The sequence below is a fragment of the Oryctolagus cuniculus genome, chromosome 13 (assembly GCF_964237555.1).
Source record: "Oryctolagus cuniculus chromosome 13, mOryCun1.1, whole genome shotgun sequence".
Lineage (NCBI taxonomy): Eukaryota > Metazoa > Chordata > Mammalia > Lagomorpha > Leporidae > Oryctolagus > Oryctolagus cuniculus.
This window is the reverse complement of record NC_091444.1, coordinates 23,046,933-23,062,535: the sequence shown is the minus strand read 5'-3', so window position 1 is coordinate 23,062,535 and position 15,603 is coordinate 23,046,933. Positions and strand designations below refer to the sequence as shown.

Sequence of the window (15,603 nt, the reverse complement as noted above, 5' to 3'; positions counted from 1 at the left end):
AAGGTTCCCCGGCCTCTCCCCACAGAGGCTCCTGCTTCAGGCACACCACCGCACCCTTCAAAAGCCTGGGGCGGGGTGGGGGAGGCGGGGGGAATTCTCTTTTAAGGGAATTTACCCACACACAGCTGAAGACAGCGCGTGTCATAGTAGAAATAGCTGTGCAGCTAAACAAGGCTCTTTATACGCATTATTTCATTTGCTCCACCGTGTGTCCATCAGAAAGGTAGCAGCTATGAGTCCAGACCGTGGCTTATGTAGATTAACTCGCTTCTGCCGAGTATGCAGCACTGTTCTGTGGTATTACGACATGCACTCCATGCCCCCCCAATGGTAGATAGCAAATAGTTGAATGACTTAAACTCATTGCATCCCGAAGACTCTAGAAACATAAGCCTGCTCAAGAAACCAGCGAGAAGCCCTCTTGAGGCTGGCAGAAACCAGGTGACGGCTGCCACCTCTACACCAAATATCCTCTGAAGGAAACTTTGTCTATTAGAAGGATGTCCCAGCAGGGGCCAGTGCTGTGGTAGATCAGGGAAAGCCAGTACCTCTGATGCTGACATCCCGTCTGGGTGCTGGTTTGTGTCCCAGCTGTTCCACTTCCCATGCAGCTCCCTGCTAATGGCCTGGGAAAGCAGCAGAAGGTGGCCCAAATTCCTGGTCCCCTGCTACCTGTGTGGGAGACCCAGATGAAGCTCCTGGCTTTTGGCTTTGGCCTGGCCTAGCTAGACTGGCTGTTGTGACCATCTGGGGAGTAAGCCAGCAAATGCAAGATATTCTCTCTCTCTCTCTCTCTCTCTCTCTCTCTCTCTCTCTGTGTGTGTGTGTGTGTGTGTGTCTCACCCCTCTCTCTATAACTCTGACTTTTCAAATAAATACATAAAGCTTTTTTAAAAAAAGAAAAAGAACTCCTACCCCATAACTCTTTCAAATAAATACATAAATCTTAAAAAAAAAGAAAGAAAGAAAAATGCCCCACAAAATGGCATGGTCCACAGGGACATTGAAACAGCTAGAAAATGAGGCTCAGCAGTCCACTTTGCAAATGGAGCCTGGCTGTGCTGGCAGAGTGTTGGAGGCAGGTGACTCCCGGGCAGTGGGAGAATACGCTCATTCCTGTATCTGGTTTCCCGGGAGCCGGTGTGGGATGTGTGGACCAGCCAGGGCAGAGCCTTCTATGCAGCCCAGCTTGGACCCTGGTCCCCATAGCTGTGGCTCTCTGAGGTTTGGTGTCCTCGGGCTGGGGGGTATGGGGCAGAGGGCTGTGGAGTGACCCCAGCCTGCTTCCACTGCCGTTCACCCCAGTCCCCTCATCTTCCCTCCAGCCTGTCCCCATCGATGATAACTTCTGTGGACTGGACATCAACCAGCCGCTGGGGGGCTCGACTCCAGTGGAAGGCCTCACGCTGTACACCACCAGCCGGGACCGCATGACCTCCGTGGCGGCCTACGTGTACAACGGCTACAGCGTGGTGTTCGTGGGGACCAAGAGCGGCAAACTGAAAAAGGTATGCGTTTGTGCGCTCGGGTGTCTGGGCTGTTCAGCGCCTCTCCTGGGAAGGCAGCTGGGGTGGAGACTGGACTCTGGGCAGCTCGTGGTTTTCCAGGGGGGTGAGCAGGGTGAAGCGGGGAGGTAGGAAGGGGTTAATTCTATAAGGTCACTTCTAGCTGTTTCTCCAGTCAATGAGTGCCTGGGGAAGGCAAACGTGTTTTGATATCATTCAAACTTTAAGGAATTAGGAAGGCCTAAGGGGGGAAAATCCCTCAATTCCAAAATCAAGTGGCACTGATGCTTTGATTGTCTGCATTACCAATCGCCTGCATCAAGAATCCCTCCTTAGGACTCGCAGAGCTGGTTGCATTGGTTAGAAGTCTTTGTCGCATACAAAGATCCTGGTTGGTACAAATGAAGCGTCCCAAATCTAAGCGGCCAGTATGCACGGTATTGCTGCTGTCTGCTGGTCTGTGATGCTCAGATAAGAGGCCTGGCTTCCCTCTTCCTGCAGCCAGACTCTTCCCTCCCTGCCTCTCCACCCAGACCTGAGTGCCAGGAGGAAGCAGGCATCTTATCCTGAGCCTCCCTGGGCACCTCTGCCAGCTGGAGGGAGCAGGCTGTCTGGCAGCACGGGAGGCCTCTGGGCAGCCAGCGGCTTGTACCTGCTTGTCTAGTGCTCTGGGTGCAGAGGGAGCACAGTCTGGTTCATTATGTGGAATTAGAGCAGCCACATTCTTTCCGGTCCCAGCTAATCCCCCTTCCCCAGGCTTACCCTGCCGCCACCTCTCCGTGGTCCCAGCACCTGTGGTTCGCAGCACCGGCAAGACCTCCTCACACCTCTCCTTTTGATGTTGACCTCACCCCTGGAGCTCTTTCCTCCTAATCCTGTTGGAGCCTGGGGAGGCTGGTGTGGGGCTGTGGAAGGCGGGTAGCTGGGAGGGGACCCCAGCAGAGGTTCCATGTTGTGCCTGTGCTGAGTTACTCCCACAGGAGGGGAGCAGAGCCTGCCTGGGGTCACGTGGAGGGGCTGAACATTCCGGGCTTCTCTGGCCCTCAGGACACTGGAGCTGTTGGATGGTTTCCTTGCTCTCTGGAGAGGGCCCTAACATCACTGCCCCATGCTGGCCACTCTGCCTGGGGCAGGCTGTGGGCCCTGGCTTGGCTTTGCAGCGTGTGGGGAGGGGGTAGGTAATACACTGCTTGAATTTGCTGGCCTAACATGGAAGAGGGGAGGAGGTGCACTCTGAGATTCTACTAAGATCCAACAGTGGCAAATTCTCCTGGACATGGGTCAGCTCGGACCTCTGAGGCTGGCTTCTCCCTTGCCCAGCCAGCTGGGCAACTTGTGCGTGGCGCAGGGACATTGGGCCAAGGGGCCTGGTGGGAGTTGCCATCCAGCCTGAGCTCTCCTTGTCGCATCACGGTTTAGAATCCGCCCCCTGGGGCTCCTCCTGCTGTTCTTCCACCCCTAGTGAACCCTTTAGTCTCACTGGCACAGCGGCGGCGTTCTGGGGGCCCTTCCCCCTCCCCCGTGACTGCTGTGGGTCCTTCATGTGGCTCTGTTTGTCTCCCTTCCTCTGAAAGTTCTCCTGCAGGAAGATCTTGTTGGATTGGTATTTTTCACTTTCCTCCCCCATGAATCTCCTCGCCAAGGGCTCGCGCATAAGATAGGTCCCCCAAACTGCTCAGCGATCATCCTGCCCCAAACCTTCATCATTCCCAGGGGGGAAACTGAGCCCCAGAGAAGGACGGTGATCCGTGGAGCCTAGAGATCCAGGACAAGTTGCCTCTTGCCCTGACCCCCAGTTTAGCACCCTTGCTCCTGCAGGCAGCAGGGAAGGAGCCCAGGGATGGAGGCTGGGCGGGAATGTCGGGTCCAGACTTGCCGCAGAGTTCAGCCAGGGGCTGGAGCCTGCTCTCTCCCCAGCCCCCGGACCCCAGTGAAGGAGCGAGTGCGTGCTGAGTGCATGGATGGGGACTGAGTCAAGAAGGGCTGACCCAGCCAGACTCTGGGGGAGCCTCATGCCCACAATGTTCCCCGGGGCTCTGCGTCTTGCACAGCACACGGGGGCTGCCTGGCGTCTTCCCGAGCCACACACCCGAGCTGGCCGAGCGCTCTTGGCCTTGGCGTACAAGTCACTGTGGAAGCAAGTCAGAGGGTTCAAGGGCAAGACTGGGGGCGTGACTGCCCTTGCTTGTCCCGACCTGCCTCCCTCTTTGTTTGGCCTTTCTCGGCTGCTCCTATGAGCTCACTGTATCCCACCCCCCCTTCCTACTCAGTGCAACTCACCCTTCCTTTCCACCCACATGTCTATGAGGTGCCTGATCTTCCCACCCTGCTCCTGCTCCCATTCAGTCACCCACCAGCCAGCGCCTGGCCCCACCCTCCTCCAGAGAAACAACCGAGGAGGAATTTCTGGAATGTCCCCAGGAAACCCTACCATGGTCCAGGCCCTGTAGCGCTTTCAACACAGGAAGGAAAATACAGAAAAAAATAGCTAAGAGTTTGGAGAGGGGGGAAGCAGGGTGCGTCAGAGCTGCTCACTTCTCCCCTGCCCAGCCAGGCGTCTGTCAGACTGTCCAGCCCTCATGGACCGCTATCTGTAGGAACAGGATGTCCCAGTGTGTCTTCAAGTTCAAGGAGGCAGACTCCCTTGCCGTGGCTTCGCCGCAAGGTGCTCCTCTGTGTCACGTGCTCGCTTACCCACTGCTCCCCGTGAGACACACTGAGAACACCACAGGCCAGGCCACCCTCCACACAGCCACTGGCAGGTGGCGGGAGCAGGCAGGTTGAGATAAGACCCCAGAAGTGGGATGTGCTAAGGGTCAGTGCCTCGCAGGCGATGAGAAGTCAGGCAGAGATTCATCGCAGGCCTGGAGCCAGTCGGCTGAAACCAGCACCGCTCATGCAATCCACCTCGAGGACGGAGGCTGCCAGGATGTGCTTAAAGACTGGGGATGAGAGAGCAGAGCATGCTGGGCCCGTGTGCCACACTGGGCAGGTGCAGGTACAGGGCAGGAGCCTGAAGACCACACAGGTAGAAGGTGAGGGTCTAAGCCCAGGAGGATCAAGTGCAAGGGGACTCGGGACTGTCACTGACCACGGACCAGCCCTGTGCCAGCTGGGTGACACAGCTCCAGCAAAGTTAATGGGTCGTCGCCATGCGAATAGACGAACAGCGCTGAGGTCGTGAGAAGCAGTGACTCCACTTCACACTGGAGTAAGAGCGGGTGTTAAGCAAACTAAAGGGCAGAATAAACAGGGGTTGGAAGGATGTGGAGCCCGTGCTCTGTACAGGGTGTTTTTAAAAGGATGTTAGTCCAAGAAAAAAGCGTGAATGAAACAGGACACGGAACAGCTCTCGCCAGATAATTTGCTGAGTGTTTATTACATGTCTGATGCTGTTTTAAGAGCTTTACATCTAGGGACTCATTTAATCTATTACTCTTACAGGATAGGTTCTGTGCTAATGTTCGTTTTACAGGTGAGCGAGTAGAGGCCAAGAAAGGGAAAGAATTTGTCTAGAGCCACCGCGGGTTAATGACACAGCCAGGTCCTGAACCTTGATCGTCTGGTTTCACAATGTGCGTGTTGAGCCGTGATGCTGCAGGAGATGAGTTAGACATGTTCCGTGTGACCCCAGAGGGCAGAACGGGGTCAGTGGGGGAGGCGCAGCAAAGCAGCTTCCCTGTTAACAGCCAGTCTGCCCTGTGTAGGAGGGGGCTCCGGGACAGTGGCAACGCTGGACCAGAGATGCTGGCGGGGGGAGCCTTCCCTGAACCCCAGGACCTCACTGGTGTTCCTTGGACTCCTTCAGTGGAGCGAGGCATTGGGGAGGAGAGACCATGACAGAGAAGAAGAGAAAAGAGGGGGAGACCAGGGCACCCTGAGTGTGGGCTTTGATGCAGGCAGGGGACAAAACTGCTCAGGGCCAGGTGGGAGGCATGTGGCACACATAGGGGAGGCCTGGCCACAGTGGGCAGGGATGCAGAGGAGGGCAGCGTGGCGTGTTCTGGGCACTATGGGCTGTAATGGCTTCCTTCCCACTGACAGGCAGGCTGTGGAGTCCACAGAAGAGGGTGTGGGGAGTGGCTAACGCCAAAGCAACAGGAGGGAGAGTGGCAACAGGGACCAGAAACTCAGCTGATGGAGCTGAGATAGGTTTCAGGGGAGGTCAAGGAGGCGATTCAAGCACCAGTTACAGGGCACGGGAGGGAAGGGGCCAGGCTGAGCAGGTGCGAGACTCCGCGATGATGGATGGGAAGGGGTATCTGAAGGTTCAGGGTCAGGGTTTTCTGAGTTCTTCCTTCTACATGCAGCTGCTGAAACTGCTGCTTTGGCCCCGTTTCTCGTACCTACAGGGCTCCTGGAGGAGGCTGGAGGGCAGGGTTCTGCCGGCTCTCTAGCTCTCTGGCTCTCCAGCCCCTTGGCCCTGAGGTCCTCCAACAGTAGCAGAAGCTGCTGGAAACCTGGCCCACTGCTCATGTCCTTGCCTGTCTCTTCATCCTGGATCCCACAGCATCTGACCTGGGAACACCTGCTCAGGCGTCCATCTGTCTTAAGAGTCACAGGTCCTGGAGGGCCTTCCTTATCATCCTCACGTCCCTCCATCCCCACTGCCAGCTTCAACATCTCTCACTCATTCAGTTGATCTCACATGCATTGGGTGTCTCCTCCATGCCAGACCCCTACGTGCAGTGACCAGGATGGGGTCCTGGTGATGGAGCTGCTCCCCCGGGCCTGGCAGTCATGATGTGTTGGGTCGATCAGTGGAAGGGAGGAGGGCTGGGGTCGTCGAGGCAGAAGGAGTCAGGGAAACTGGGGAACTTGTAGTGGGCAGCAGGGAGAGGCTTTGTTTTGTGGTTAGCAGCGTTTGGAAGAGGCTGGGGTGGAGGAAAGGGACAGCTTTTACCCTGTTGCTGGAAGTTCCCAGAATAGCACAGCCCCCTGCCTCACCTGGAGCAGAGGTAGGCTTGTCTGCATTAGGGAGGCAGGGGCAGGTCCAAAGTCCCAGGTGACCACTGCTCCCCCACCAGGCTGACTCCTGGGTCAGTTCTGCAAATCCAGAGATTTCCAAAGGTCTGAGAAGGGCCTTGGCCTGTTTTGGCCCCGCCTTCTTTGCCATTAGCTAACAGAGGCCCCTAAATGCCTAGGAAATTCTTTTGGGGGAAAATGATTTACTTTCCTTATTTATTTGAAAGGCAGGGTGAGAGAGAGAGAAAGAGATTGATCGATCTACTGGTTCACTTCCCAAATGGCTGCAACAGTCGAAGCCAGGAACCAGAAACTCTATCCTGAAAATTCCTCTTCCTTTCCCTAAGGGATACACCAACCCCAGCTCTCCAGGAAGCGCTGACGTCCCAGCCCTATTCTTCTCTTGTAATCTTACAAATGATTTACTAAGCACAGCCAGGAAAGTTGTGAGCTTCTTGCAATAAGGAGCCGTTTGGGCCTTGGAAAGAATCCATCTGAAGCCCGAAAATATTAACTCTCCAGGCCCCAAGGATCTGGCTGAGTTGCTTGAAGGCACTGAGTATTTACAGGGTACCTTCCCGCGACCCCCTGTGTCTCTACCCCATTTTACATGTGTGGACAACTAAGCCACTGGGGTGCTGCCAACCCTCCCCCAGACTCTGTGCACATCCCAGCCCTCTGTCAGCAATGTTGACACTGGCGTTTAGACTTCCTGCCCCGAAACGTGTAGCCGTTGGTAACCTGGTCCTTGGCTCCCCTCGGCGGGTGGAGTTGCCTCGGCGGACGGAAGGCCAAGTTGGATGGAAAGCTGAGAAACATGCCTCTCCCTCTGTGCCAGTCCCATCAAACAATAGCCGCTCATTCCTCTGAGTGGAAATGATTCACTCGTCTCTCAGTGTGAACCCTGGATTGAGTCAACAGCCAGGACGGCGGCTCCAGTTCTAGGAGACGTAGGGGCCTCCTCCCCAGGCATGTCAGCAGTACCAAGGGCCGGGGGCCAGGGGGCTGGGGCTGAGGAGCAGGTGCCCTCTCCCCTTCCCCAGAGCCTGCGTGGAAGAGGTGGGTGCTGGCTCGGGGAGTTCACCAGCACATCCCTGGTAATGAAGTTGGCTCCCTGCCCGGGCTGCAGCCGCCAGACTCGCTGCTTGTTTTGTTGTTGTACAGGCCTCTTGGGTCCCACGAACTGATCTTCCGAAAGCTGGGAAACACTGCACTTGATTGGCACAAGGAAGAAGGTGTATTGACAGCATCCCTGCCCCCACCCCTGCCTGCACATCCTCCTCCTTGACCATGACAGGTGTACACGGGGGCTGTTGGTTCTATCCAGAGCCTCCGCTGAACACAGAGCGTTTCTGAGAAAGGGGAAGCTCGGGCCTCGTTTTTTCTTGGCCAGGTGAGCCCTGCAACTCAGAGCTGACGGGCAGGGCAGGTAAATCCCAGGGAACTGAGTTTCGGGGCAGGGGTTGCAGGTGTGGTACAAGCCCATAGAATCCCAGTGGCTTAGAGAGGCCCTGCACAGTCCTCAAGGGGTCGAGGTGCCAGCGTCTGCAGAGCTCTATCTTTAGGAAAAAGCAGCCCACACATGGGCACGCCTATGCCTGTGAGGCCAGGAGGCCTTCCTGCCTGTGGACGTGGCCCAAGGACGTACATCTCAGAGTCAAGGGCACTTCCAAATACCACCTGGTCTAGCCTCTCCCCTTCAGCCAGGACCCAGTTTGCATAGGGAAGAGGATGTGGACTGCCGGGTCAAGTCCTGACTTCAGCCTGTTAGCAGTGTGATCCGAGCTGCCTAAAAAATGAAGAATAAAGGAAATAATCTGTGGGTGAACTAATACAAGGGCACGTCAGATAGTCTGTGGGAAACGGGATTAGGAGACAGGTTTATTTGGGAACACAAAATTTTGATATCTGTGGATATTTCTTTTATGATCTCCCTTTTCCTTGAAATGTGTGAAATACCCTCCTCTTTACTGGATACTTATGTGTGCTGAGTGTATGGTAATGAGCAAAACTGTCAAAACTGTCTGCTCCAAGCAGATAACACTGAGGGAAGACAGGCAAAGCCCACCAGGAACACAGTACGCAGTGTGTTTAGAAGGTGACCAGTGCTCATGGCAAAAAGACAGCATAAGGAAATACTTCCCAGGAGACCAGGGGTACGGGGCTGGGACACACAGCACTGAAATGCTACAACTACTGTCTCCTAACTCGTGAGCCTCCACTGTTTTCTTCTGAGCAGGGAAGCAGGTACCACTGCGCGTATTTGTTGTAAGGATTCCTTAAGACCGCTGTGAAAAGTCCTGGAGGCTGTACCTGGCACTGAAGTGCTGTCTACTGGTTGGAACATCTTTGAGGCATCCCCCAAACCCCACCTCCTCCCTGGCTTCCTGGGGTGGCAAAGCCGTCGGTTCAGACTCCTTTTTAGTGACATGTGTGCAAGATCGGATGGAGGAAGAGAGTCCTGCCCCTTGTTCCCAACCCTGAGTCATGGGAAGAAATACTTAGGAGACTGGCCCAGCTGAGACGGCCTAATCCGGCCCCACTGGACTTTGGCATCCAGTTGCATTAGTCACCAGAGAGAGCTTTCCCGAGTCCGCTATCACCAAACAATGTGCACCGGCCCCCTCCCCTAGGGTGGGGCTGGGGAAGTGTTGGTTCCGCTCTTGCAGTTTTGCAGAATTAACTAAAACGGGGCCAGTCTCTGCCTGTGCATGCTCCAAGCCAGCCATGATATCCTGGTGCTGCACAGCTTGGCCTCACGTGAACTGTGTGCACTCGGGTCGGGGTGGGGGATCTTACTCCCCACAGCTGGACCACTACTTCCTGCCTTCCAGGACTTCCCTATGAAAAGAGGTGGGGAATGTAAAAGAGCTGATACAGAGTCTGCCCTACAACACAGGAGATGGTTGGTCAATGGGGGCTGTGGCTGCTATGACCACTGTTTCTACTGATGTGACTGCTCCTATTAGGACTGTCATTCCTGTACTATTACCAAGTTTGTCTTCCAAGGGCCGAAATTCCTTTTGCGTCTATTAGCTCTTTAATCCCATATCATTTTCAGATGGTCAGGAGGTGCTTGGAGAGTTCTCAACTCTCTTGAAGGTGGTGATGCTGAAACTCAGAGAGGTTATGCACTTACTCGGGCCCACGTGGTACATCAAGGGAAGACACGGGAATTGGAACCACAACTACAGATGTTTCATGGTGGATGCAGGCTTGGTGCATGCCTAGGTCACTCGCGTGTGGCACGAAGTCCAAGATGATCAAGCTGTCAGCTGTGGCTATTGATGGCCTCTTTCCCTCTCGTCCCCATGTGCCCTGCCCTTTCTTCTACCGAGGAAATGTGAGTGTTTAGAGATGCGAGGTGGTGAACTTGAGCTTGCAGTTCTGACTTCCAAGTCTCTTCCTGGGATTCTGTCCTGGCTTCAGAAAGGTCCCTGCCCTCCATGGTGGAGGAAAAGTTCATGAGTCGATGCCACGGAGCTTGTCCCAACCAGCTGTCACCCGCCTACACCGGGTTCTGGTTTCCACTGCAGAGGCTGGTGCCACCAGCTGAGTGTCCCCACCTGACCCAGCAGGAGAAAGGGCATCCACAGGCATCAGTAACAAGTCAGTGATTCCGATGCTTGGCTGTTCCAGGATGGGTGAGAGAGGAGCCGAAGCAGCGGGGAGGCCGGGAAGCAAGGTCAGGAGTCTACCTTTCGGTGTGTGGCACAGATTCAGTAGCTAGGGAGGACCTTGCAGACGGGTCGAGCCTGCTGCCTTTGGGCATGGGAGGTGTGTGCTGTTCCATTTTATGGGCGAGACAGCTGAGGTCTGGGCGGACTGAGTCAAAGACTCAGAACTACTCAGGTTCTTAGCAACAGAGGCAAGATTGGAATGCAGGTTTGGGGATCCTTCTCCGTGTCATATGAAAGAACGTTCCCCTCGGCCCGTCCCCAAGTGTTTCCTAAACAGAACCTGCGATTGGTCTGGGGGTCATTCCCCCAGGGCAGGAGCCCAGCTGAGCTGTCTGCACTGGACAACCATGCAGCCGTGTCGGGGGAGTGGGGCAAGGTGACTCACATCCCCGAGCCCTCTCCCTACTGTCTTGAGGGACCCTGCCAAGAAGGGAAGGAGGCTGGCTGAACCCCAAGATGCTTGCCCTGGGGCTAAGAAGTTCTGACAAGTCAAAGGGACATTGAATAGGGAAATCCAGGCTCTCACGTCTTCCATGGTAGCTGTCTCTCCAAAGTTCTTGTTTATTTTTCTATAAATGAGACACCAAGCATAGGCTAAGCCCTAAACTACGTGTTATTTCAGTTAAACCTTTTCCACCAACGCTGGCAAGGTGAGAATTAGTATTTCATTCCTTTCACGTGCAAACGCGCTGAGGTTCCACAAAGTTAAGTTACTTGTCACGAAGCGGAGAGTTGGGATTTGAATCCAGAGCCCTGGATCCAGACCTGTGCTTGTCCACCACTCGCGCTCAGCACTGCTCAGTTTCTCTCTTCTCTGCTGGTCCCTCGGGAGCCTCCCGCCCCGAGGCGGCTCCAAGAAGATGCCTGGGACAAGGCTGGACGGGCTCGCACTTGGCACTCTTTCGAGTGAAGGTGCCCTGGAAACTGGGGACGTGGCAGCTGTCACCCCGGCACACGCTGCCTTGTGTCACTCTCCTCGGGCCTCCTCCTCCGGGTCACAGTGGGCGAGGTGGCAGCCCTTTGTGCCACACGCAGTCCCAACTGACCCCCCTTGCTGCAGGCATCTTTGTTTGCCCTGAGCTTTCTGAAAGGGAGACAAAGGGGAGTTGCTGACAAGGCCAAAAGCTGCTGTGTAAAAGCGTGGGGCCTGGGCCCATCACCCACGCATCTCTTGGAGCCCCCGGGCTCTTCTTCACAGTCATTGTCTGGGATCTTTTGTGTGCCAGTCATACCCATTCACAGCCAACCGGGCAAAGGTTTCAGGGGGAGGAGGGGAACCCTGAGAAATGGAGTCATTTTGATCTGGCAAAATTGGAAGAGACATTAATGCAATAGTTAACAGCAGGCCGTGGCTGGCGGGGGATGGGCCCGGATGCTTGTTCTCTGTTTATGGGGCTTATGCAATTCCATCAATATTGATGCCTGATGCCTTTGATTCTGACACTAATCATTGCTATGAATTAAATTTGCAGCCATATAATTAGGATTGCTATTAATAGGGCCCTGAGCTAAGCACCACGATGCAGCGTGTCTTTTTCTTGATAGAAAATGGCATCCTTGGAACGGTGCTAATGGGGCGCACCTGGGATTTGCCAAGAATGATGTGAAAATTATACTTTCTATATTTGTATTGGACCTTTCCTGAAGTACCAGCAGGCAAAGGTGAGGTTTGGGAAGGTTCTCTCCGCCCAGAGCCATGGGCAGCCGTTGGGGGACTCTGCTACTCTCGACTTTGGGGGAGGGGACCCCAGAGCCAGCATTGGTTGCTCGTGGTCAAGTCTCATCTCGTGGCCAGGAAGCTGTGTCCGTAAGTCTACTCTAATCCTAGTCTGGTTAGGCTAGGGGGCTGGATACCACAGTGATGTCTTTCTCGGACTTCAAGGTGGCCAGGGGCCCGCCAAGGGAAGGTGGATGTGCTGTTGTGTACTAAGCTTGGTTGGAAGAGGCTGAGGCAAACCCCTCTTGGCAGGCCTCGCTGGGCCCCATTTCTGGGTGGATAACTGAGCGAGCCTCCCACTCACAGCTGACTCCCAGGGCCCCACCCAGAGAGCTCCCTGGGCCACCACAGCGTGAGCTCACTCTCATGTGAGATGCTGTCCAGGAGCCCGCTCTTGCATTGTGATCAGGCCCCAGCCCAGCTCTGCCGGCTCTCAGCGCCCCGTTCACCCTCAGCCTGAGTGATCATGTGTCATCATGCCCAAGAGTTGTCCACCCTCCTCCAACACTGCCCGTGCACTGACCTCCCCTTATCACGCAGAATAATAGCATGAACCTGTTGGCATAAGGGATGCATTAGTCCCTGCTCTTTTGACCTTCGGACTGAAAATAATTTTCTTTCAAACCATCTGTTGTTGATTTTTCTCTCTTATATTTTAAGTCACTGTGAGATGACCAGGGTTTGAGTTCAAGTCCAAGTTCTATTACTTAATAAGTGTGTGTCCTTGGCTAAGTTACTTAACTTCTTTTTTAAAGTGGGGATAATCATGTCTCCTTGATAAAGATTGTAATAAGGTAAATAGGCATCTTAACTCCTCAGCACTGGACTTCTACACTTAATGAGATCCTCTGGCCTGTACCCTTTCTCTTTCACCTCTCGTAATTACCCAGCCACAGAGGACGAGAGAAGAGTTTTACTGCCGCACTCCTTCACACACCTGCTCTCGGTACTCATGGCATTCCCCATTCTCAGGGCCAGCACGGAGAAATGAATTTCTCCAAAACAAAGGGCGCCCTGGAACCTGAATCCCAAATGCCTTCCGCCCTTTTCTTCCCATGCTCAGAGCGGCTGACCAGGGGCTCCCTGCGCCACTACTGTAGTTTCTGACTTTCCCTTTCTGCTCAGCTGGTCCAGGGTCTTAGGGGGTCTGAACCCATCTTCAACTTCGGGGCTCGGTGCTCTACCATGACTCACAGGTCTTCTGGGCTTCAGGGTTGGTGAGCTGGGCAGGAACTTCTTAGCGTCATCCAAAACGAAGGCTGTGTGTCTGCAGGATTTCAGTTCACTTCTGTTGTCTGCACGTGGACCCGTTCTCTATAAGTACATACATAAAGGCACATGTGTAACTAGATAGCAACTGGCCAGGGACCAGCTTCTCAGTACCAAACCTTAGGGAGGAAGCATGGTGTTTGGCTGAGGAATTTTCCATTCCTTCCCAAACAAGGATTTCACTGTCCACACTTGAAGTTGGTCAGGAATGATTCTTGTTGGGTGGTTGTTGGTGTTGCTGTTGTTTGGCTGCCACTAAATGGAGGACATCAGTCAGTTCCTTTAATATTGGAAATTAAGCTGACATTGGGCAGGTTCACCGGTACTTTCCTAGGTGTTCAATCATATATTCAACGTAACTACACTCACCTCATTCAATTATCTTGTCACTTGCAACAACTTGGTTGGTGCAACCAAAACACCCAAATTGACTGGCTCAATGAGACAACGTGGTGGACCTGATAATGTCCCCCACACCTCTAGGCTTTCCAGTGATCACCGCCTGCCAGCCATAAGATATTGGGTAGCTTCAATCTCAGACAGATTGGTGGTGTCCCCAGAGAAATGGCCACAGACAGAAATGGAGAGGGAAAAATATACCCAGGCACCCCCTACCATCAAATCAAAGAGATAAAAAATCCTGTCTCCTTGGTGCCTCCCCAATATTTATGTCTGCGCTCAGCAGACGCCCCTGGGCTGCAGCCGGTCCATGTATTAGCATTAGTCCATTACGCTTTTTATGATGCATGTTACCCACCCCTCTCACCCCTCCCCCTACAACACTTTATGACTGTCCTTTTCATTTCTGGAAAGAGCTTCCCAGAATGGCAGATGCCTGCATTTCCCACTCTTTGGGGAGCTATTTGTAGGCAGCCTGTCCCAGGCCATAAACAACGGGAGATAAACCACAGCCACTGGCTGTAAATGCAGCCAAGGCCAAGGAGGTGCAAAAGTGGGAGGGGGCGGGGTGGGCTTGGTGGTGCCTAGGAAAGCTCAGTGGCTGGTGGGTCAAGCAGATGCCACCTTTCAGAGGGCCACACAACCTGGCGGGCTGTCCTACACCTTCCCTCCTGCCTACCTCCCCCAACCAAACTGTGGTGAGAACGAGCAGAGTCCCCAAGGTGGAGGGGAGTCTCCCTCTGGCGCCATTGTCTCTGCCAGCTCATGTACTACTTGGAATACTCTGTACCACTCACCTCCTGCGGATGCTTAGAGATCTTGGAGCAATTTCTTGCTGGTTTCTCCGCCTCCTCCTACCCACGCTCCTGTGACACCTCCCCTCTCCACTACTCCTCCCGTCCTTCATGGCCAAGACCAAGTCTTACCAATCCATCACCACCGCCTCTGGCTCATTAAAACTTCAGCCTGGACGCTGGTGGCCATGGCAGTGCTATTTATTTATCCGAGCTTTAGAGCTGCACCCACAAGCAAGGCACTTGTGACGCTGCAGGAGACGGCACCTGGAGCCAGCTTTGCTCCGTAAAAGGCACCCCTGGGAGAAGAAAACCAAATTCTGAATGAATAATTGGTCTAGTGGAGATTTCAGATTCTTCCTACACACACAAACAACCACCGAAAGCAAAGCAGGGGGTGGGGTGGGGGGTGGGAGGGGTGGAAGGACCGGCAGCAAAGCCCCGAATAATTAGCGCAAGAGCTGGCGTCTTGCTCATCAGCCCCATCTCGCTGGCAGAGGGGCTGGTACTCCTTTTCTTCTCCTTATTTGGTTTGGGATTCTGCATCAAATGGAAGCATGTAGATGAAAGTGATGTGCATTTAAAATGTATGTACACATCAGACTGCTGGAGATAGTAGCTATTATTCTGCGTGTATGTTTTTTTGCAGTAAGCTGCTAAATTATTTATTGGGCACTGGGCTTTAATCTCATAAACCTGCCTGCAGGCCCCGGCACCGGCAGCCTGAGCACTGCATAAAACAGGTACGGTGGGCAGGCTGCGCGGAGCACGCCTGCCACCACTGGAGGTGGTGATTGCTCATTTTCACTCGGCCTTTCCCCCAGATCAGCTCATTAACAGCAGGCAGACCCCAGGAAGAACCCTCTCGTCTTCCCAGCACTGCAAACTTGGAAATTGATTTGCATCAAGTAGCAGACAAGGGCCCCAACCTGAGTACAAAGTACCAGGGGAGCTATGGCAAGAGGCTGTTCTCAGAACCTCTTTCCTCGCCCGAGGGATGGAGCTTAGAAGACAGAGCAAATGACTCTGGGAGACGGGCCTTTGCTCGGTCGTCCAGAGCTGTCCCCCTAAGCTGTGAGCCCTGCTCGCTGGGCTCCCCTCCCAGGACTTAGACATGGATGACCTTGGACCAATCTTTCTGTGTCTGGGACCTCACATTTCCCCCTGTTAAGTAGAGCAATCATCAGTCTCCCCCCTGGCTCCCAAGCCTGAGGGCACCTATCTTGGTATGGATGTGCTGGTCCCTCTGTAAACACTAAGATCACACCCCTAAG

The 15,603-nt window shown here is 54.2% G+C and overlaps 1 protein-coding gene across 2 annotated transcripts in view; it reads left to right on the top strand.

Moving 5' to 3' along the window:
* PLXNA2 (plexin A2) overlaps positions 1–15,603 on the top strand; it is a 205,678-nt gene that overhangs the window by 30,099 nt on the left and 159,976 nt on the right. For both annotated transcript variants that reach the window (XR_011381262.1, XM_051821302.2), the window contains exon 3: positions 1,326–1,508. Coding sequence is in view for 1 of the 2 variants with exons in the window: in XM_051821302.2 (XP_051677262.1) it covers positions 1,326–1,508 (183 nt within the window). In the remaining variant the exon portion in view is untranslated. The remainder of the gene's footprint in view (positions 1–1,325; positions 1,509–15,603) is intronic.